We start from the raw sequence: 22,797 nt of genomic DNA, 5'->3' as shown, positions 1-22,797 counted from the left end.
CCAGCACTGTACACACCCGACATCCCCTTATGCCGAGTGCTGTACACACCCCTCACCCCCCCGCGTCTGGCACTGTACACACCCAACGTCTCTCCCCATGCCCAGCACTGTATACATCCCTCTCCCCCCCTCCCCATGCCCGGTGCTGTACACACCCGACATCCCCTCACACCCAGCGCTGTACCCACCCCTCACCCCCCATGTCCATAGCTGTACCCACCCGATGTCCCGTCCTGCCTAATGCTGTACACACCCCTTGCCCCTCCCCATGCCTGGCACTGTTCACATCTGATGTCCCTTCATGCCCAGCACTGTACGCATTCCCATGTGCCCACCTGCCTGGCTCTGGACACACCCCTCACCTCCACATGCCCAGTGTTGTACACACCACTCGCCCCCTGTGCCTGCTGTTGTGGTGTTAAGCTGTGGGACAACAGAGAATAGGGGACAACACTGGACAAAGGAGACATAAGAACAGCCATGCTGGGTCAGACTGCCGGTCCAGCTAGCCCACTTCTGACAGTGGCTAATGCCAGGTGCTTCAGGGGGAACAACCAGGACAGGAACTCATCAAGCAATCCATCCTGTCAGCCGTTCCCAGCCTCTGGCAATCGAAAGTAAGGGACACCCAGCAGGTGAAGTTGCATCCCTGAGATTCTGGCTACCAGCCACTGACAGACCTGTCCTCCGTGAACTTATCTAATTCTTGTTTGAACTCTGTTATAGTCTCGGCCTTCACAACATCCCCTGGTAAGGAGTTCCACAGGTTGCCAGTACATTGGGTGAAGAAATACTTCCTTTTGTTTGTTTTAACCCGGCTGCCCATTAATATCGACACCAGTCAAGATTTTATAGGTCATTTCTACCTCTGAGCGGTCTCTTTTCCAACTTAACCAGTCCCAGTCTTACTAATCTCTCCTTGTACGGAAGCTGTTCCTTCACCCTAAGCATTTGTTGTCCTTCTGTGAGCCTTTTCCAGCTGGAACGTGGCTTTTTGAGATGAGGTGACCAGAAGTGGATGCAGGATTCCCGGCGTGGATGTACCACAGAGAGCCTCTCTTCCCCTGAAACATCAACAGTCCAAATCCTAGCACAGAACACACGGTTTGTGACGAAGTGGGGTGTATGAGGATTTTAACCCCCAGTTGTGTCGCATGTATTTCCTGATGCCTTGTAGTAACGCCAGGTGTGTGCCTCAGTTTCCCTAACAGCAACTAAGGGTCCTGTGGCACCTTATAGACTAACAGAAAAGTTTTGAGCATGAGCTTTCGTGAGCACAGACTCACTTGAAGTGAGTCTGTGCTCACGAAAGCTCATGCTCAAAACTTTTCTGTTAGTCTATAAGGTGCCACAGGACCCTTCGCTGCTGTTACAGATCCAGACTAACACGGCTACCCCTCCGATACTCAGTTTCCCTAGACACACCATCAGTGCATAGTGGTAATGGGAGTTTCAGTATGATGGTCTCTCAGAGGCAGACAATGGGATTCCAGGTCTTTGTAACCTAGGCAATCAGGTGACACCTTTCCTCCCCGGGAAACAGGACAAAGGAAGGAGGAGGTGCCTGGCAGGTTTGAATGGGGAGTGGGCACTTGAGTGGGGCAGTCTCCTCTTTCCTCTTCCCCTTCAGAAAACTCCACCGCAGGTCAACAGCAGAGAGATGCTCAAAACAGCTAGCACCACCTACCGGCACGGACTCCAGCTCTGGCGCTTAAGGAACAGGTTGGACACCACGAGCCAGATCACTCAGTTCCATAGAGGAACGTGTGGGCAACGGCAAGGCCGAAAAGAGGAACTTCCCCGAGTCCTTGTCTGCTGGTCGATTCAGGGACTCCGCCGCACCGGCAACCAAGCTGCACTTAACCCTTTGCCACCGAAAGCAGTAAATGGGCACGTTCATGTTCAGACAAGGTGAGGACCGACCCCTGGTGGCGAGAGAGACGCTTTCAAGCTTACACCGAGCTCTTTTCCCGGCCCGACGAAAAGGCCTGCCGCAGCTCAGACACCTCTCTCGCCCACCAACTGAGGCTGGGCCAGTAAAAGATATTACTCCTGCGCTGTCTCTCTGATGTCCTGGGACTGACGCAGCTAATCTGCATATGACAAATGCTAGTTAATTAAGCCTCACAGCTCCACCTACCTTGCTTCTCTCATACCCTTCACCCAACATGGCTGCAGCACTGCACGCCCATCAATACTTGTGTGGGGGAATAAACAGCACTATGCCAGCGCCAACCCTCCCCGCCATCCCTCCAGTCTCAAATTAACCTGGAGTTTGCTGTGAGTTCTGTTGCTGGCAGATGGGATCGCCCCTTCTCCAGGAAAAAGTTAGGCATGTGACCCCCCAGATGCACAGGTCAGGAATGTGCTGGTGTCACCCACACACCTGGGGGGGTTCACTGTGCCATGGAGTGGCACTGACACCACTTACACAGAGAAAGAACGAGCCTTCTGTACAACCTTTACTGGGAGCAAGTGGGCCTCTGGCTCTGACTATACAGACTTACGCATCAAGCTCCCCAGAGGTCCCAGGTTCAAGATAGCCTGGCAGCCAGGGCTACCTTTGAGGGGAAAGGGAGAAAAGCTCAAGGTATTATGAAAAACAAAGGGGCAGAGATTATCCTTTTATTACGTGCCTTGTACAGTCCCTCACTCACACAGGTCTCTCTGCACAGCCTCACTACAGTGATCAAGCAAACGTCCTTCTCTGCTGCGTTTCTCCCAGCGTCCACAATAAGCCACAGAGAGAAGCTGTCTAATCCAACATGCTTTTCGCCATTTGTTTTCAGCTCTGTGCTCAACACGGCCACTGCGAACAGCTTCTCTTTCTGCCATGAGTTACTTTCACTTCCTAGTGACAGCCGAGCCATTGGTTTGTGGGGGCGAGAGAAGATGTCAAGCGAAACGAGGGCACATTTTCCTTCCACAGAGTAAAATGGCTGTGAGACCGGATGGTGGGCATTAACTCAACCCCTCAATCTGAGGTGCAAAATTGTCCGCCAGTGTCTCTATATTTTGGAGCTGCTGTCATAGGCCATAGGCACCTCTAGCAAGGGTACAAATAACAACGTCATGGCTCTGTTTCATCCTCCCCCAACTCCCACCAGCCCTCGGCAGTTTCACTTCTGCTTCATGTTTCACTGGAATAATTATTTTTAGTTTGTGTATCATAGCAGCACCCAGAACAGCCTTTGCAGTACCCAGGCAAGGACTGGCCTGGCCTGGCCTGGCCTGGCCCCAGTCCTGTTCTCTGGCATATCCCATTTACCCTGGCCTCTTGGAGCTGTCCTTTCAGGGGAACAGAGGAGCCACTAAACACAACTGCAACCTCCCGGTTGAAAAGGGCAAGCTCAGCACAGCCTCATCAGCCACCACAAGCCCCAGCAAGCTGGTCTCAGCATCCAGCTGCTCAAATCATTACACTGAGGTGCCCCTTTGCGGTGCTGCAAAGAGGGCAGGCGTGGCTGGCTAAGTCAGACTGGGATCAGGGAAAAAGCAAAAGGAGAGGTATAGGAAAGAGGAGAAATAAGGTGGGAAGGAGAAGGACACGGGGAGCCTTATGCATGGCGAAGTCTCACCTCCCAGGCAGGTGCCCTTTATAATTTTTTCCATCTATGGGCAGAATAAATATTATGTGCACCAAGGAATGTCCTGATGTGCCACAGCCATAGAAACACGCTGCCCACTGTGGGTGGCTCTGGGCACTCTGCCAATGAGCTGGGCAGCTCCTGAATCCCTCCAGAGCAGCTGCCAAAGCGCTCAGCCGACAGGGAACACCTGAACATCTCCTGTGAGGCCGTGCAAGTGCTCAGCTTGCAGGGAACACTGACTGCAGCTAGGAAAATCAACGAGGCGTGTGGCTTTGTGTCACTGAGGCAGGAGCTGTGTCACTGAGCATTTGCCTCGATGCCCGTGGGTCTGGTCCTCTGGAGACAACAGGTGGAGGTGCTCCTGGAGCCAAGGATGAGGCTTGGCCTGAGCTGCAGTCCTGCGGTGGAGCCCTGGCCCCAGCAAAATCAATGGGAATTTTGCCACTGATTTCTGCTAGGATTTTTACCTCTTTCAGCTGCTGTCCCCAGCCTCATCCTTGGCTCCAGCACCACCTCCACCTGTCGTCTCCAGAGGACTAGACCCAAGGGAGGTGTCTGGGTCAGATCCGGTGACACCACTTAGCACTTAAATCACTTTACAAACGCCAACCGCTTCTCCCCAGCCCCTTGCCACGGGGAGGTGTGGAGTAAATATTATCTCCCTGAGGACGACACGGAGTAAAACGCATCAGATTCAGAGCCAGAGGGGAGTCCTGCAACTGACTTCAAAGCAGCAGGAGTGGCCACTAAAGTAACCAGGTAGTGTTCTCTCTAAGTGTTTGAGCATCTGCCCGGGAGAGATTCAGGTGCTGCCCAGCTGATGAGCAGACTTCCCACAGTCACCCACCACTGTTACTGGTGGTCCACATCAGCATGTGCCTGGGTACACATAAAATTTATTCTGCCCATGGATGGAAAAAAATAAAGGGAACGCTGGAGCCAGGCCTGGAGAGCTGCTTAGAATCCACGTCGCAGTGAGTTAGCGAGATGCCAATATGTTCTCTGGGCAGGGCAAGGAGAGACTGTACATGTGGGGTCTGGAGATTAGAGAAGAGCAAGGAAGAAATTGCTCAGTGCTTTGGGGAGTTCAGTAGTTCTGGAGGGGCAGAGAGGCCCATTTAATTTTAATTGGCCCTCTGTTAAATGATGTACCCAAGGCCATAGGAGCAGGCAGTGTCAGAGCTGACACTAGCCGCACGAGTTGCTGACTCTCAATTCTGTGCTCAGACCAACGTTCTAACCTGTGCCAAGAACCTCTTCCGTCCTGGTTTCGTCTGTCCGGGGTTGCTCAAGTCTGTGAGGTTCCTTAAACGTACCCCTTTGACATCCTCCTTACCGGCAACCAGGAAAACAGCGGTCCTAAAATCCTCTGTAGTTTCAAGTCTGGCCTGGCCTGAGGAAGTCTGGTCATATGGTTAGCACACTGGACTGGGCAGTGGGCAATGGAGATAGCAACACTACCTTGGTTTGTCACGTGTAGCCTGCGAGCGCTTTACTTGTTCCCTGTCAGCTGACAATGTGGGTGGCCACCCAAGAGAGGTTCAGATGTCACCCAGCTGCTTAGCACAGGGGTGTGCAAAATTGGGGGCAGGCCCCTCAGGGAGTGAAATTTCATAAGGGGGCCCCAGCCCCAGCAGCTGCTGGGGCTCAGGCTCATCCATCTCATTAAAATGTTGCAAGATGGTACTGTTTTTGTGTGTGACTTCACGTTTCCATACCTATTAACGTCCTTTTTACCTTCTTATGTTCTTCCACGTGCCGAAAGGGATTCCCCCCGCCCCGCATGAACATAACCAAACTTTCCACCAGTTTGGATCATCTTAGACAAGTTGGGGGGAATCCAGGGATGAAAAGTGGAGCCCGATGTAAAAAGTTTGCTCACCCTGGACCAGCAGAACCCCCCCAGCCGGCAGCGTGTGTGCCCATGAGGGGTGCGCACCTGCCTCACGCTTTGGTGCACATAACATTTATTCGGCCCGGGGGTGTCACAAAGGAAAGGGAACCCCCCAAACAGGGCCTGCCGCTCCCCAGGCTTATACAACAGGGCAGCCCTCTGGCTGGGGCTAGACACTGCAAATGCGCAAAGTCTTCCATTGGCTCACCAGGGGAACGGCCCTGCGCGGGGGCTTGTGCAAGACCCGGGGGAGGAGCCGCGGGCCGAGGTCGTGTTGCAGGCAGCGCGTGGGTGTGCACGGCTGAGTCACAGGCGCCGGAGCCAGCGGTTGCAAGGGGCCCTTCATTCGCGTTTGTGACTCGGCCCCCAGCAGCCGGCTTCTGTTTCGGGCTGGGCGCTGGAGCGAGCTGCCGCGGGCCCCCCTGCGCGCTCCGTTTTCATGTCTTCCGGCTGGCTCAAGAAGCGTTTGTTCCGAAGCGGGTCCGCAGCGAGCCCAGGGCGAGCCGAGTCCCCCGCGCGACAGGCGGAGCAGCAGCTGCCAGCCGCCTCCCGGTACCGGAGGCCCAGGTTCCTGCGCGGAGGCTGCTTCAGGGACAGCCAGGGTGGCGGGCGGCCAGTTTACAGCCCGCCCCGGGACAGGCCGCTGCAGTGGAAGACGGGCTACGCTGAGTGAGTTCCCTGGGCTCTGTCCGGCTGCTGGCTCCGCCAGCGAAGCAACTTGCCTTGTTTACTCCGATTTGTGTTTGGTGCCGCTGGCTTAGAGTTAAGCACAGAGGGGTTACAGTGGATGAGAGCCACTCACGTGCCCTGGGAGCCCAGAAGGCTAATGGGAGAATAAGGAATAAGAAAATAAGGGGGGCGCTGGAGCACATGACCTATGAGGAGAGGCTGAGAGATTTGGGCTTCTTTAGTTTGCAGAAGAAGAGTGCGGCGGGGGGGAATTTGATAGCAGCCTTCAACTTCCTGAAGGGGGGCTCTGAAGAGGATGGAGAGAGGCTGTTCTCAGTAAACAGCAGAAGGAGGAGCAATGGCCTCAAGTTACGGGGGTGGAGGGGTGCAGGATGGTTATCAGGGAAAACTATTTCAGCAGGAGGGTGGTGAAGCGCTGGAATGCATTACCTAGAGAGGTGGTGGAATCTCCAGCCCTAGACGTTTTTAAGTCCCAGCTGGGCAGGGTCCTGGGAGGGATGACCTAATTGGGCTTGATCCTGCTTGCAGCCCTAGGATTCTAGGAAAATAAACCCATTGACATAAGGAGATAAAGAGGCGGGTTCTGCACCTTAAAATCCTTCGGAGGGGCCCAAAGAAAAAGAGGTGCCTTGTTCCATCAAAATCTAAACCAGTCGGGGACTCCTCCTCAGCCAGGGTCAGCTGACTGCCTCAGTCTCTCGCTCTCCAGCCATTGCTTAGAGTGGTTTTCGACAGAGCCAGGCACTGGGGTTTCTTTGTTCTCTGGAAACAGGTTTGGGAACTCAAAAGCAGAGGTGGAAAAACTACCCAGAAAGTTACTTGAGTAAAAGTATAGCTGCTTTAGAAAAAAATATAATTAAGTAACCAGCTGAGTATCCTTCTGAAAAACTACTTGAGTAAGAGTACAGACACACCACATCTGACTTGTACACAAGTACCCAGAAGTACCCATAGCTTGGGATGGCTAATTTTTACTTCTGGATACTTGAGTACAATAAAGACACGGCAGGTTTTGTATGTTTATTCAAGTAGCTGTCCAGAGAGCGATGGACAAGATCAAGGAAGAGGTAGAAGGGATATCTGTGCACAGGAAAAAAATTAACAACTTGAGGTTCGTGGATGATATCGTTATCGTTGAGGAAGACGAGGAGAAGCTAGCAAAAACAGTGCGTGTGTTAAATGAAGAAGGGAAGTGGTACGGACTGATTATGAACATAGATAAAACAAAAAAATGGTATTTGGAGATAAGGAAATAGGAAGGAAGATGAGAGTTGATGGTATTGAACTAGAAAATGTAGAGAAGTTCACATCTGGGGAGCAACATAACGTATGATCTGGACTGTAAGAAGGAAATAACGACTAGAATAGCGAAAGCAAGAGTGAGTTTGAAGGCGATGGATAAGATCTGGAAAAGCAAAGCAATTAGCTTAAGAACAAAGCTGAGCGTCTTGAAAACGTGTGTATTCAGCAGCATGTTGTACAGATGTGAGACATGGGGGATGACAAAAGATTCGAAAAGAAGAATAGTGGCGTTCAAAAGGAGTTGTTATAGAAAGATTCTGAAGATAAGATGGATGCAGAAGGTCACCAGTGAGGAATGATATAGAAAGATAAAGCCGAAAGAGAACCTGCTGCAGAAGGTTATAAAATGGAAGGTATAACTATTTGGATATATTTGCAGAATGAATGACGAACGAAAAATCAAGACCCTGGTATTTGGCATAATGGACAGTTCTAAATAGGAGAGGCAGACCCCACAGAGAATGGATAGATGATGTAGTAGATTGGTGCGGGACTAGTCTACAGAAACTAAGCCACTCTGCACTGGACAGGGAAAGATGGAAGGAAATAGTGAGACAGGCATCAGACACCAACCGGTGCCGAGCCCACGGTTATCGACGATGATGAGCTGTCCAGAAGGACACATGACTTTTACTTGATTACGTTTCCCCCCCAGGAGCAGTACTTTTATTCAAGTAACTTTGTGGGGTATTTTTCCCAGGTATTTGCCCCGACCCCACTGTACCTACACAACCTTGTCATCTGCCTTCTTCACTACCTGCTCCTTGTGTATTCTGGTACTTTTGGCAGATTGTTCCCCCCCACCACCCCAACATAATTCTTAACATCCACTCTTGTCATCTGCATATGGATAGGACACTGCACAGTGTCTTCTGGCTGGACCACATCTGGCCTCACCCATTTCAAGAAGAAGTCAGGTCAGAAAATCCTCAGTGGAAGGCTTCCCAGCTGGTACGGGGGTAGAGAACCTTCCTGATAGCCACACACTGTCCCCATCCCCAGCTCGAGCAAGTAGGCTTAGGGCAAGAAGTCCTTGTGCCCACAGGCAGACTGAAACCTGTAACCTGTGGAGCTTAGTGCAGGAGCTTCTAGGAGTTTGAGCTAGAAGCCAGCTGGCTCTCAGCTAAGGCTGTGAAGGCGGCTCACTCTCTCTCTCTCTGTAAGTGGTATATGTGCCCCTACATGGGACAGTGAATCACACCTAGGTGGGTGGGTTACATTTGTTAGATGCTGCAAAAGGAATCTTCTCACCACTAGTGGTCAGGAGCCTGGTGGGAACATGGCAGGATGGGCCAGGGAGACAAAAGCCTGTGGCCAACCTGGTGTTAGAAAGATCTGCACGTTTCCTGCTGCCTGGTAAAAAAAGAGTTGTCTGAAAATGTGCAGAGCCAGCGTGTCATAGACTCATAGAATCCTAGGGCTGGAAGGGACCTCAGGAGGGGTTATACCACGAGGAGTGGGCAGCGGTTCTTGCTGGCACAAGTCGTGTCTGTGTCAACAGAAATGCTACTGCTCACAGCCCCTTAGGATGGAGGACAGACAGCCTGAGGTCCCATCTGCAAAGGGTGCCGCAGAGGCAATGATCAGAGAACTCCTGTCCAGTTAGGAGCTGCCTGGAGACAACCAGAGCTGGACTCCCAGCTCAGCTGGGCGTTAGCAGGTAGGGCCATGCAACAGACTTCAACCCGGAAGGTGCCAGTTCTTCCTCGTTGTTAGAAAGGAAGCAATACAACAAGGGTGGCACTGTGTTTCAGCACCCCGCAGCACCGCGGGCAGCAAGGGAGGAACAGCACTTGAAACTGCAGGGAAACTTTGCAGGCAGAGTAACTCTCACTGCTGGAGTTTGGCCAGGATAACAATGCCAGAGGGAGGGCAGGGGCACACCCTGGCGGCTAAGAGCTCCTTAGAGCCCTGGCTCGGGTTAGTGGTAGAGCACCCCCTTGCGAAGCAACAGCACTTCTCTGTGCAGCACGCTGGACTCTCCCTGGAGATTTCCCGGCCGAGGCCTCAGCACAACCAGTGCCCCAAGCTGGGGAGATTCCACATGATCAACAGAGCCCTGCAAAGCCCCAGAGATCCACTTTCTAGCTGCATCTGTGGGGACGGACAGAGATATTCGTAGCCCATTTTGGCAGACACAGGTACAAATTGTGTAAGTTGCTGACATCCGCAGCTCGCTTTTACCAGGTCCATTTTTGCATCCGTACAGGGCTCTCATGATTACAGGCAAAAGTCCCATCAGAGAGCCAAGGCCACCATGCCATGTTGTCGTCTAGTCAGCCAAACGGCACAGGTGACTGGGGAAATCACACAGCCCCTCTAGTGCCAGGATCCAAGCACGGCACAGAGCACAGTCAGCACCCTACAAAGAGGAATGTTCCTCCAGCTGTGCCCACTCATCCATTTCCTACAGGCCTCTCCTCTGCTGTCTTTGCTCTTCGACAAATCCTGAGGGGCTGTAAAGCTGCTGTTGCAAATTTGCAGGCCTTCAGGGGAGCTACAGCTCTTTCCTTCAGCCATTCATTCAGGGTCTTCCTCCAGGATGGCTTTGTTTATCCTGAGCTGCACAAGATCAGGATAAACCCTAAAGCTGCAGAGAACAGGTCAAACAAGGCTCTTCAGAGTAACTCCTAATAGTGGGATAGGCTGGCCAGGCCGGCTTGCAGGCCGGAGGAAGAGTCCGTAATCTTTTGAGGAAGAATTCTAATCATGCCGATGCAAACTTGAGGCAATAAATCAGTGAGGTGTCATCTGAGCCAGCCCTGGCTGGGTCACTGCCCTCTCTCTCCCTCCAGGAGAAAAGCCAAGCAAGTGCTGAGGCTTTGGCTGCTTTTTAGGGTTAGCAGTAGGGTTTTTTCTATCTTTCTGCTAAATTCTCGTCATGGCAGTTTACTTTCATCAGGATTTCCAGATCTGAAGAAGTGGGTCTGTCCCATGAAAGCTCATCACCTAATACATCATTTTGTTAGTTTTTAAAGTGCTACAGGACTGCTGTTTTGTTCTGTGATGATACAGACTAACACAGCCACCTCTCTGGGACTAAACCCAGATCTTTCAGTCTTCCCTCATAGCTCACATTCTCTAGACCTTTTATCACTCTTGTTTCTCTTCTCTGGGACTTCTCCAATTTCTCCACATCTTTTTTGCAATGTGATGCCCAGAATGTTTATTAAGTACTTCGGAAGCCTCAAACGGAGGGTGCCAGAGATGTGATGGTTCTGGTAGCCAGTCTGGTGCAAAAGATATGTACACACCCACACTGAAAAAGCCAGCAAAGAATGTGCAATGACTGATATCATTTCCAATAAATAGCTCCAGGCTCTTCCCAGTGATTAGTTTTCGTTATTTACTCAGACTATCCATCCCTGGAATTGATTTGCCCCTGTGAGCTTCACAAAGGCATTGCAGAGCCATGGTTCACTGTCCCCAAAAAACACAAGGCTAACTTTAAAATCATGAGGTTTTTTTTTTCTTCTTTGGCTTTGTGGCAATTGAGCTATCAGGGGCCATGTTTCCTAGCTTTTTTCTGCAATGAGAATGGCCAGAAATATACTTTGAGAAATGCAAGCTGAGATTCTCCTTATCCGAAGACTTCAGGAGCTGGGGTTTGGAGAAGACCAATGCATTCATGAAAAAAATCACAAGCATTAGCAACACAGAATCAGAAGCATTAGCAAAAATGTGATACTGTTTTTCCAGAGGTGCTTTACACAGTTGATTTGGGCCCAGCACAAGGCCATGAGTGTGTGGCGTTCGCAGTTAACCGGCGTGTTTGTCTCCTTAGAGTTATCAATGCAGAGAAATCAGAGTTCAATGAGGACCAGGCCACATGCTGCCATATATCCATCCAGAGGAGGGAGACTGGCCTGGAGGAGGATCAGGACTGGTTGATTCTTTGCTCCAATCAGGTGATTCCCTATTTTCTTTCTAATCTACCAGTATCTCACAAATGGAGGTGGTTAGCTCCCTGCTCACCATGTCACCTACAGGAGTTGTCTGATCCTTCCTATGCACCTGTTGGGATTAGCACCCTGGCTGTGGGTTCGGCTCGGGGGCCTACCCCAGAAAGTCCTCCTTGGGATTTCTGTGGGTTTGAATTCAGCACTGAAGGAGGATGTCTGAATACAGGCCACCTAACATAGGTTCCACCATCTCTGGCCATGAGGGTCTCCCGCTCTACCCACACGGATGGTATGAGTCTACCCACTGCCACACTTCAAAGTCCCATTGCTGGAGACAGCTGCTCTCAGCGTACATCCCATTGCTGTGAGTTGCTAGTGAACAAATAGAGTTGAGATCCCTAGCTAGGGGGCTCATATTAACTGCTCGATCCTGTTATGCCTGGCCATATCCATGGAACATTTCACTGGCCATTTCCCATCTAGGGCTGTTGTCAGTAGCCATGTCTGCTTTGTTACCTTATGGGCAAAAGCAACTGTGTATGGCAATGGGAAACCAGCTCATGCTACGAAGGATAAATGCTGCTTGGCTAAAAGCCATCAGGCAGCAAGAACACTAATAGTTCTGTTTGTTGGTCCTGAACTTCCCATGAAATGCTGCAGCAGGTATGAGTTCCAGCATTAGCCCTGCAGAGCGTCACCAGGCCAAGAGTAAGACAAGAATGCCCAGGGCTCAGCATATCGGGACAGCCATATGATGCACTAGTGAATCTGAAAAAGCCAGTCAGCCTGTCCCCCCACCTGCCTGGCACGTATGTTTGTATAAAACCTGTACAGGTTGAACCTCTCTAATGCAGAACTCTCTCCTCTGGCACCATCCGTAATCCAGCATGACTTTAGTGAGCCGGGTGACCACTTATCATGGGTGTGGCCAAGTTTCCCAGAGTCCCATAAAGTTTGTTTCCTGCCACCACTCCTGGCTCTCCTTGTTCTGTGCTATCATTTAGCTGTAATTTACCCCAAATGTCATCTTCTCCCACTAGTATCTGACAGGCTGCTACTGGGCTCTGTTTGATGGCCATGGTGGCCCAGATGCAGCAATCAGCGCTTCCAACTACTTGCATTACTGCATCAAGCAGAAGCTGGAGGAGGTGGTGGAAGCCCTCGCTGGAGCCCAGCCCCCCATGCATTTGAGTGGCTGCTGCGTTTGCCCCAGCGACCCCCTGTTCGTGGAGGAAAAGGAAATCCAGCAGGAAGACGTGGTCATTGGGGCGCTGGAGAGTGCCTTCCAGGAGTGTGTGAGTGATTCACCCAGCGGTACCTGGAGAAACCTGTCACTGCTGCTCCTGCCACAGTCAGTATTAGGGATGGCCACAAGCTATAGCCCGGCCTCTGCCTGATGGCCAGCAAAGCCATTCTCACTGAGCACAGTGAGGGCCAGCTCTGACCTGGTGTGCCACCAACCCACCTGCAGTCCTGCTGCCCAAACTTGGATCTCCTGCCAGGCCAAGCACCTCCCCTCTCGCTTGACGTCTCTAAGGCTGCCCAAACTTGCAGCGTGCCCATGCTATTTGTTTGGTTCAGAGCAGCTTCTTCTAGCTGAGCTCCAGCCTGAACCTAACCCCCAGTGGTGGCCTGGTGCAGACCAGGCTAAATTTGTCCCCCCGCAAGCCATTCGCACTGGTTTGAGAGAACCTGTGTACACCCTGCCTGAAGCAATAACTGTGCCTCAGCTGAGGTAGAAGACACATCCAAAGGTGTACAAGAGAGAGGTGCCCAATTCCCACAGGTGTTCAGTAGTAGCTGGGAGCCTAACTGCCCTTTGGGCCCTTGAAAAACCACCCCTGGACCTGCCACAGCACACGCTGGTGTCCTGCAGGTCTGAGATTTGCCCTGAACTAGGTTTCCTGGCGGCTGCGCCAGAGCAACACCTCCATTCCCCTCTCTCGTTCCGTCGGTTCTCTCGAGAGATGTTCGGGGGAACAAGGGGCAGTCAGGCTGACAACTCCTACTGACCCCCCCAGGAGAGCTGGGCCGATCTCCCCTGGATTGAGCCTGCTGCCCTTCCAGAGAGCCGCAGGCCACAGATTGGGTCGCGAACGGAAGCTGTTCATGCCCACAGGATGAAGCGATCGGGCAAGAGATGGAGGCAACTGATTGGGCAGGAGGCTGCACGGCGCTGGTTGCCCTCTACCTGCAGGGGAAGCTCTACGTGGCTAACGCAGGGGACAGCAGGTGAGTTCAGGTCGCAGCTCAGGGTGGACATTGCAGCTTCCTCAGCAGAGGGGACTTAGTGGATGCAGCATGCTGGCTCCCAGGGTGTTGAGCGCAATGGGTAACCCCACCCATGGGTAGGATGTATTTGTTCAGTCCTGGGGGGCAGGTGGCCACTGCAGCATTCACTTGTGTCCACCTTGCGAATGAAGAGCTGGACAGCCAGACCGGCGGAATATACTACGCGGACAGCACTGGGCTAGTGAATATGAAAAGGAGCTGCAAAACCAATGGACCCCAGTGACTTTGTTGGCTCTAGACGCATTAAGCTGCAGCTAAAACCACTTCCAGCTGGGCTGGTGGGACAAGCATTGTTTGTGTCCCTTCTTCCTGACCCTAGCCTCGGGGTGCCGTGTGTTCAAACAGCCGGGGGAAAGATTTCAGAGGCTCCTGAGCCGTTCTCAGTTCATTGCTTCTGCCAATGTGGTGTCCTCTGACTGGGCCATACTCTGCATTGGTGCAAGGATGCAGCTGCAATGAAACGAGGCAAGTTTCAGCAGTGCTGAATTAAGCCAGCTGTGTCCATCTGCTGTGTCCATCCCAGGTGTTACTGTGACCTCAGAGTTGTGCCTTCTGATCCCAGCGATGAATTGGGCAGCAGGTGGTTGGGTGTGTACCTGACCCTGGGGAACAAAACACTCAGAGGAGCGTAGGCAGGAAGGAGCAGAGAGCGAGCGTAGCGGAGTTACACTAGACCGAGGTCAGGGCTACACTAGACCATAAAATCAATCGTAGATACACAATTCCAGCTACAGCAGTTGCGTAGCTGGAATCAACATATCTGTGATCGACTTATCTGGCCGTCCTCACTGAGGGAGGTGGAAGGGAGAATTCTCCCTTACTCTTCACAGTATTGAGGAGCGCAGGGGCTGATTCTTGACCCCGATGGTTTGATTTCACGCGTTTCCCCCCCGCCCAGGCGCGTGAAATTTAACCCGGGAAGATTGACGCTAAGTGGGTCGCTCTCGTGCCCAGTGTAGAGGAGGGGTACCATAACACAAAGATTACATTCAAGGTAAGAAAGCATTTTCCTGGTGGCGATGAGCTCACAACCTCCCCTCCTTTCCATGCAGGGCGATCCTAGTTCAGAAACAGAGCATCATGCCCCTAAGCAGCGAGTTCACTCCAGAGACAGAAAGGCAGAGAATCCAGCAGCTGGTGAGTGGCGCCTTTCCTGAGCCAACCTGTGTGTACCATAACAATGGGTGTCTTGTGGGTCTGAGAGATTGCACAGGTGAGCACCTGCCCTGGCGGTGCCCCTAGCCTGAGCTGCTCCTACCAGCATGGCCATTCTCCAGGCTGTCGAGTGCCTCAGTTATGGTGCTCCTCTCCAGGGCCAGGGGCTGGTAAATGGCAGGATGACAAAGGACACCACCCCACCAGGTTGAGGTGGCGGTGGATGGAGCTCAGACAATACAGCCTGCACTTCAGCACTATTAAAGGGCCCAGCCGGAAGGCAAGAGGACCCAGCCCAGGCTCTGCAGCCCCAAGGAGGGGTTGAGGCTGGCCAAGCTACAGCCGATCATGGCAAGTAACACTACTTCACCTTACTTTGCCTTTTCCATCTGTGTGTCATCATTTCTGTTCTCCTGGTGGGGAAACTGAGGCACAGACCCATGCCGCAACTTGTCCTAAATCACCCTGCCTACCAATGACAGAGCTTAACCCTACTGCCAACTTCCAGCCCTGGCTTTCCATTCACGATTCCAGGGCTGCCGTTGTCCTTCACCCCTCAGGTGACAATTCCACTTTGGATTCCTTCTGTAGGCCTTTCTCTACCCCCAGCTCCTGGCAGACGAGTTCACCCGGTTTGAGTTTCCCAGAAGACTGAAAGTTGACGACATAGGTCAGAAGGTCCTGTACCGCGATTACTCCATGGCTGGCTGGTGAGTCTCTGACCTCTAGAGCTTACTCCTTCGCCTGTGTCTCTCTGTGAGCTCAGTTGAGCTCCCTTCTGGCAGCAAGACGGTGCGGTGTAGAGGAAGGAAAGGTGCTGGCCTGACCCCTCTGATCTCGCATCCTGCTTGGGAGGGGAGAAGGGAATTAAGCACTGGTAACTGGAGTTGGACTGGTGCCCCAGTGCCGGAAGTCCCATCTGCACTACAAGAGCGCAAGCTGCCCTGCCAGGGGGCCTCTACATCTGTCCAGGGGCAGCTGGCCTTGGGAAGGGAGTTTAAATTCTGGGTGGGGCCCCATTCGCTTTGGCCTTGCACAGTGTTCAGATGGCAGCCAGTGCTGAATGCTTGTGACACGCACCTGCTCTCAACCCCATTCCCTGCACTGAGTACGTCAGGGTTTCTGGACTGGCTGTGGACCGTCAGGGTGGAGACACACACTTGAGTTCAGTCTCTCACCCCAGTGCCCGTGCCTCACAGCCAGCCTTTAGCAAGCCCTGGGTTTTTCTAGCTCTGAGGAAGGGCAGCCGTGAGTTCAGGACAAGGACATGTAAGTCCTAGCCCAGAACTCTCTCTGCTCCTCATCTCTTGGGGCACTGGCCCAGGAAGCTCACTTGGTGCAGGTGGGGAGAGGTGGGACAGGAGGGACAGGACCAGCCCCTTGACGAACTGGGCTGAGCATCTCTGTAGACTCCCTGTGTAAGCTCAGATGTAGCACTTAACCCCTCTGTGGCATCACACGCAGCATCGCGAGGCCAAGTTCAGCGCTGTTGAGAGAGGCTCACGCTCCGGGCGATGGGCCCCACAGAAAAGGCGAAGGCTGATGACGTATTATATTTGTTCTAGGGGATACAAGACAGTGGAGAAAGCCGACCTCAAGTATCCACTGATCCACGGCCAGGGGAAGCAGGTAACAATGCGCTATGGAGCCTCAACCCTGGGAGGGCAAGAGCCTGACAGGTCAAGACAGCAACAGCTCCTCTGCTCCCCTTCATTGATCTAGTTACAGGCAATGCTCTGGGCCTTGGCTCTGCTGCCCCACATGGTCTCTTCAACCCAGACTTTCCACATCACACACTCCCTTGGCTTCCACAGTCCCCAGACAAAGCAGTGGGCAAGCCCCCCCTCAGCCTGCATTGCACATGTGCATTGCCATCCCAGCCAGACAAGGACACGATTCAAAGAGGGAGCGGATAGTTCCGTGGCTATCAAGACTACCTACCATTACAGTTAATGACAGCACAACGTTTGGAAGGGGTATCAGCCATCCTGCTTCAGGGCGTATCCGACCTCTACTAGAGAGCAGGGTTAGACCTCTGGGTGCAGTTCTTAAACCTTCCTCTGAAGCACCTGCTACAGGCCAGTCAGACAGGACACTGAACTCGACGGCCTATGGGTCAGATCCAGCCCGTCCCGTCCTATCTTCCTACATTCACTGAGAAACCACCTGCTTATTTTTCATACCAAGCTGCACACACAAGCACCTCCAGAGCAGGCATTAACACTGAGGCAGAGCTACACAGTAGTGTCTTACTGCCCCTGCCTCCAAACAGAACCGATTCCTGTCACCCTCTTGATCACCCCACTGGGTGTGGGGGCCTTGGTATTTGCGGGGTGGGGGTGTCAGGAGTCGTTGTGCAGGGAGGGTGGCCATTGGCATAGCACATGCATCCATCTTGGGGAAGGGCAGTGTCACCCCAGCCACACAGTTTAGCCCCTTGTAGTGCCTTACGGTGCTTGACTTTTGCATGGCTCTCGGGAGGGAACGCAGCTAGGATCTGCCCTTGTAAGTGCAAACTGAGAATCTCTTCAGTTCCCCAAAGGAAGGTGCCTCTCCGCGGTGCTGGCTTGCACCGACACACGGCTTTCTTCCATTCCAGACGCGCTTGCTGGGAATGCTGGCTGTTTCACGAGGGCTGGGGGATCATCGACTGAAAGTTATCGACACTGACGTTCAAGTCAAACCATTCCTCTCCTGCATCCCTCAGGTATGCGACCAGGTGAGGGATTGCGATAAGAGAGCACAACCGCCCGGCTGTTGGAAGCAGGGATTCCACTTCAACAGTAGGCTCAGTCTAGCCTTATTACAAACTCAGTATTGGTTTGCATACTGGACAGCACTAATCCGGCAGGGCAGGGCAGGGCAAAAAGGACAGGGAAAGGCTCTGTTGTCATAGCCCAGGATTCTTTCACAGGAGCTTGTTCCAAGTTTAGCCATTCCATGGTGCACTCATCAGCCCTTTACGACAACGCCCTAGTGGTTCTAGGTGCCCCTAGTTATTATAAACCAAGACAACTCATTTAGTTTGGGATTCAAATGCTCTTCTGGCTTCCTGAATGTAGTAGAATAGGCCCAGCTCCCAGCCCTGTTCCTTTAAGAGGTGCAGTAAGCAGGGCCATCCTTCAGAGGGAAATCAAACATAGCTTGCTTACATTTTTCAGGCCAAACTCACTGAAGGCCACCTGAAAAATACCACTGGCTATGCGCTAACTCTGTTCTCTAGGTGAAAGTGTTTGACTTTGCTGTGCATAACATTCAAGAAGATGATGTGCTTGTCATGGCAACTGATGGCCTTTGGGATGTTCTGTCCAATGAAGAGTTGGCCCAGATGGTCAGGAGCTTTCTTGAGGAAAACAGAAGAGACCCATACAGGTACCACTGATCTTTTCCAGCTGATACTCCCCCTTGGGGCTGGCATGGAGACCAGAGAGAGTTTCCATTTCATATCTTTTTGGCTATGGGACTGCTCTTGCTCACATTGACTGTATCTTCATGAAATCACAGATCACTTCCTAAGATGCCTTAGTCCTGTGTGTTAATGTCAATTCCTATAACATCAGCTTCTGTACTCACACTGTTTGCTTATCCTCCAGCTCCCTTATGGAACATTGTGGCCCTTCTGTACCATCAGCCAGTACAGCCTGGTCTGATGTTCATCAGCATTCCTGCAGCCATCCAAACTCGCTGCTTATTTCTATGCCCATGGTCCCAGCTACGTGACTGGAGGTTGCAAGTAGCAGTAGGCAGAGCACGGGATTAGAGGACCCAGGGTTTGCTGGCTCCTACCGACTGACCCTGAGCAATTTATGTCACCACTTTGTACCTCACTTTTCTCATCTGTAAAATGGGGATAATGTTGTTGACTTCTTTAATTATTATTAGCATCATTTGTAGCCTCAGTGACATGAGTGAGCACAACAGCGAGTAGCAAAAGCCCCTAACTTCTACTGCCGCCTCTGGGGTGGAAGGCCCCTGTGGGTAGCTGAGGAATGGCAGTGCTACATGTTAAGTCCTCGAGAGACAGGTCCATGATAAACCCAACCTAATCTCATTTTCCTGTTGCAGGTTTTCAGAACTGGCCAGGCACCTGGTGCACACTGCCAGGGGGAAGAAGAATGGCAATCAGTGGACTTTGGATGGCAACAGCCCAGCATCCCATGATGATATCTCGGTGTTTGTGATCCCACTGCACAACAGGGATCAGGACAGATAGCATCATATGAAGGACTTGGGCAAGATAGGGTTTTATGACTAAGGAGCACTGAAGACAACAGGTGAACTTCAGAGATCACTATTGTGTGCATACTTTCAAGAAAGGGGAAGTGTTACTGTATAACCAGGCACTGGGCTAAGACAGGTACTGGAACGGTGCCAGCTGGAGGGGAAAGAACTTTCCTTATGCCCTAACCACCGACAAAATGAAACTGACATTAGGCCATTCAACCGTTTCTGGAACCAGCTTACATCCACTCCTTCCCTTCTAAACTCACAAGAACACATGAGGTCTGAGGGCTATTGCAGGATGTCTAAGAAAATGAACTGTCCTTTTCTGAAGCTAACACATGACCGACCTACCTACACTTAAGCACAGTCAGGCTAAAATGGGGATTGGGTCAGCTGAGAAACAGCAACAAACAGGGTGATAATGACCATTGGCGCTGAAAGAAATTAGGCACAGTTTAAACAATAGCAGGACAACTTGGAAAGAGAAACAACTACAGTCACCTTTATGCCAATGGGAGGGATTCATTTGCACAAGGTGAGTGAGGAGTGAATATGTTTTATTTCTGGAAATCTGGGCCTCAAACAGACTGAAGAGCAGCTTGATTATTTGTGAAGGTTCAGATACATGATGAGCCCTCAGAGCATCATATATCAGTGATAGCTAGAGTTTGAGATTTTCAGTTCATTGGAAGAGCCGGGGAAGGACAACAATTCCAGGTGTGGGAATTATGCATACCTGAGGCATCCAAGTGCTGAAATAACAGCATTGCCTGTCACACCAGTGCCTCTACAACCAGTGCCATTTCACAGGGAAGACGCTGGTTGGTGACGGAGCCCTGCACAATGCAATACAACAAGATGAACTTCAAAAAGCACAAAAAGCTTCATGCATAAAGACAGATTTTTAGTTATTTAAGAGAACGTAAATGGCATTTTGCAATTTAATGTAAATAATTGTTATAATAAAAATATTATCTTAATGCAAGACCATAGCACTTGCATAAAACAAAAGAATTTTTACAACCCAGGCCTGTATAACCTCAAGGCCCTGAGCTTTCAGCAGCTGCAAGCAGCTAAGCTGGTTCAGTTAGCACAGATGGAAAACCTCCAAGGAAGACTCAGACTGCCTGAAGTAGAGTTGGTGATAAAGGAGTCGTCTACCCTACTGGGAGGATCCAGCCTGCAGCGACTGATCCAGCCCAGGTTGATTTCATGGGTCTAGAGAAGACCTACTAAACTGACTGATCACTTAAACCTGGACTCCTCCAGAACGAGACGAATGCAGAGAATAGATGGGAGAGAGTCTCTCCCAACAACCCAGGATGGTGTAGACCCCAAAGTAAGCAAACCTAATCTATGCTGATTTGAGTTACGGTACTAACCTAACTAAAATTGCATAGCCTTTACGGTAACACAGCATGCCTCAATGAGACAAGTCCATGGCTCACCCACTTTTCAGCTGAATCAAGGTAATCTTTACCATGGTTAGTCTTACTAGAGAGGTTTGTAACATTGTAGTGCCTACAAGCTAAACAAGGCTCAAATGGGAAGTCACATAAGTGAACCACCACTGAAATTTTCAACAGTTACTAAATTACTTGCAGAGCGGGGAGGAGGTGGCTCCAGAGAGCAGGCTCCCCCCACCTGCCAGCCAGTTGGAGCTGATACATGGCATTTAAACCACATCCCAACTCTTAACAGGCTTCTCCCCATCCACCCTCCCCCATTTGCCAGAACCACCGTAAGGGGAAATTGACAAACCCTGGGTCAGTGGGGACTCGGGCAGCCTTGCTGCTTGAACCCCCATGGGCGTGGGGGTCATCAGTTTCCTCCCAGAGTGGCTCTGTGAAGAGCTGGGGAGAGGGGAAATTGACGAAATTTCATAATACACATGGACAGTTCTCACAGCACTCTAGTCAAAAAGCACCAGCTTAGATGAACCTCCCTCATAGTATAGATGCGTGCTGAGAAAATGGTGTTTTGCCACTGCATCAGTGGCAACCACGACCTAGGACAGTGGGAGGACAGATCTGAGTGCTGGAAATACCATCTTTCGAAGGTGACACTGCAGTCCACCACAGCAAGTGCCAGATTTCAGTGACAATTTAAAAAAAAAACTGACAATATATCTAGTTTGAAAAGCACTTCAAGCCCCATTTGAATAAGAGGAACTGGGTTAAAAAAAATTCTGAAAAAAGATTCATTCTCCCTAAGAAACCTGTTAACGTACCACTTTCCAGTCAGATGACTCCTTTTCACATCTCTAACAGTCTCTTCAGATGTATGGGGGAGAACCAACAGAACTCATTTCCCCAGTGCTGCCCCCCCGCCCCCCCAAAATAAAATTAACCTAATCGTTTAACAGCTCATACCTAAGCTAGTTAGCTTAGTGCAGGTCTTTGACCTTTTCTAACAACCAGACCACGTTAAGAGGTTTCTGTCTTCCACTACATTCAAGCCAATGGACCTTTTCACGTTCATGCTTTTAAATCCAGAGATGTCACGTTTAATTCTAAACGGTCACCTGACCAGGGAAGCAATTACACAAAGAAGAGCAAACAAATGCCAATACAAAACTCACACATAGTTATACTAGCTACTAGTATATTTAAGAGCAAGAAAAGCACCTTTTAGCAGAAGGTTAGTACAGCAATAGTAGAAGACGTCAGTTTCCATTACAAACCTTACAGTTAGGTAGAACAAATGCTTCAGAGGCAGGGAGCATTTTTAACACAATAAAATGGTGATTTTAAATGTGTTCGGGGCGTACCAAGAGTAAAAATTTCCACTGTAAAACTATATCAAGTAGTAAATGCAGAATCTACATTACTCAAAGCAATCAGTCTACAAAATATTGATTTGATAACAGCCACAACACTGAACTTTCCACATCTGCAGTATATTATGGCATTTCATAATTTGACATTAATGTACACTCATAGATGGTCACCAGCAAAAGTTAAATTCACAAGACCAAGCTCACAACTAAAGATATAGACAAGAGGACAGCAGCTGCAGCAGGCAGCCTCTCCCAAAGGTAAATAGGATCCCAGCCTATTACCCAGAAAGCCTGCTGTGGATCGTTAAAGTGCAAATATAGCCAGAACTGTGATCAGAAGAGACAATGCAACTTCCCTATTTATTCTTAGTTGCTTCTCACTAGCTCTGATTAGATCATGAATCAAGGCCACAATCCAGCAACCTTTTGTGCACTTGCGTCAATGGCATTACTCACATATTTAAAGTTAAGCACCTGTATAATATTTGCAGGACTGGGAGACAGGATTTTTTTTAAAATAACCTGCCTGCTCTGCAGTCTTGTACACGGATCTGAGAAGAGTTCAAGCCAGCCTCCTTTCTACTATTATTACGACACCATCAATAATGAAGATTCTGAATCAGGACTTAACTGATTAGTGCCAGAAGCAGAACAGAATCCACTTCACTCTCCCATACTGACTGCAGGGCCAATGGGAGTCGAAGTGACAAGGTATAGTCCTGGAGTGTGTTCACAGTAGTTTGGGTAAAGGTGGTGATTTTTTTTTTTTTTTTTTTTTTTAAAGATGTACTTTTCCAACTATACCCAGTTTCCCCTAGGAGTGGTACTTCACTACTTAACATTCTTTAGCTTTCAACCCTTGTGCATTCCTTGTAAGCCTTTCCCCTTGTCTTTCAGTTTGCTCTACAAACATGAAAGCTAATTAATGCAACTGAGGTTTTATTTATTTATTTTTTTTAAAGTTTGTAG

General features: G+C 50.6%; 1 protein-coding gene across 4 annotated transcripts; it reads left to right on the top strand.

The window, feature by feature from the left end:
- The first annotated feature begins 5,805 nt into the window (after window positions 1–5,805).
- PPM1M (protein phosphatase, Mg2+/Mn2+ dependent 1M) lies at window positions 5,806–22,789 on the top strand. 4 transcript variants are annotated; one of them, XM_075004927.1, is made up of 10 exons: window positions 5,806–6,153; window positions 11,261–11,384; window positions 12,515–12,673; window positions 13,498–13,610; window positions 14,723–14,807; window positions 15,417–15,535; window positions 16,391–16,454; window positions 17,425–17,544; window positions 18,049–18,197; window positions 18,891–22,789. In XM_075004927.1, exons 1-10 carry the CDS (start codon window positions 5,924–5,926, stop codon window positions 19,036–19,038), a joined length of 1,311 nt encoding a protein of 436 aa, XP_074861028.1. In that variant the 5' UTR covers window positions 5,806–5,923; the 3' UTR covers window positions 19,039–22,789. The 4 variants fall into 4 exon arrangements, with proteins under 4 accessions (XP_074861028.1, XP_074861027.1, XP_074861026.1 ...); XM_075004926.1 differs by having other exon boundaries at window positions 12,419–12,673; window positions 15,435–15,535; XM_075004925.1 differs by having other exon boundaries at window positions 12,419–12,673; window positions 17,425–17,532.
- The last annotated feature ends 8 nt before the right edge of the window (window positions 22,790–22,797 follow it).

This window comes from Carettochelys insculpta, chromosome 11 (genome assembly GCF_033958435.1).
Source record: "Carettochelys insculpta isolate YL-2023 chromosome 11, ASM3395843v1, whole genome shotgun sequence".
In the NCBI taxonomy this organism is placed as follows: domain Eukaryota; kingdom Metazoa; phylum Chordata; order Testudines; family Carettochelyidae; genus Carettochelys; species Carettochelys insculpta.
The sequence above is the reverse complement of the archived record's forward strand: the minus strand, read 5'-3'. Positions and strand labels throughout refer to the sequence as shown.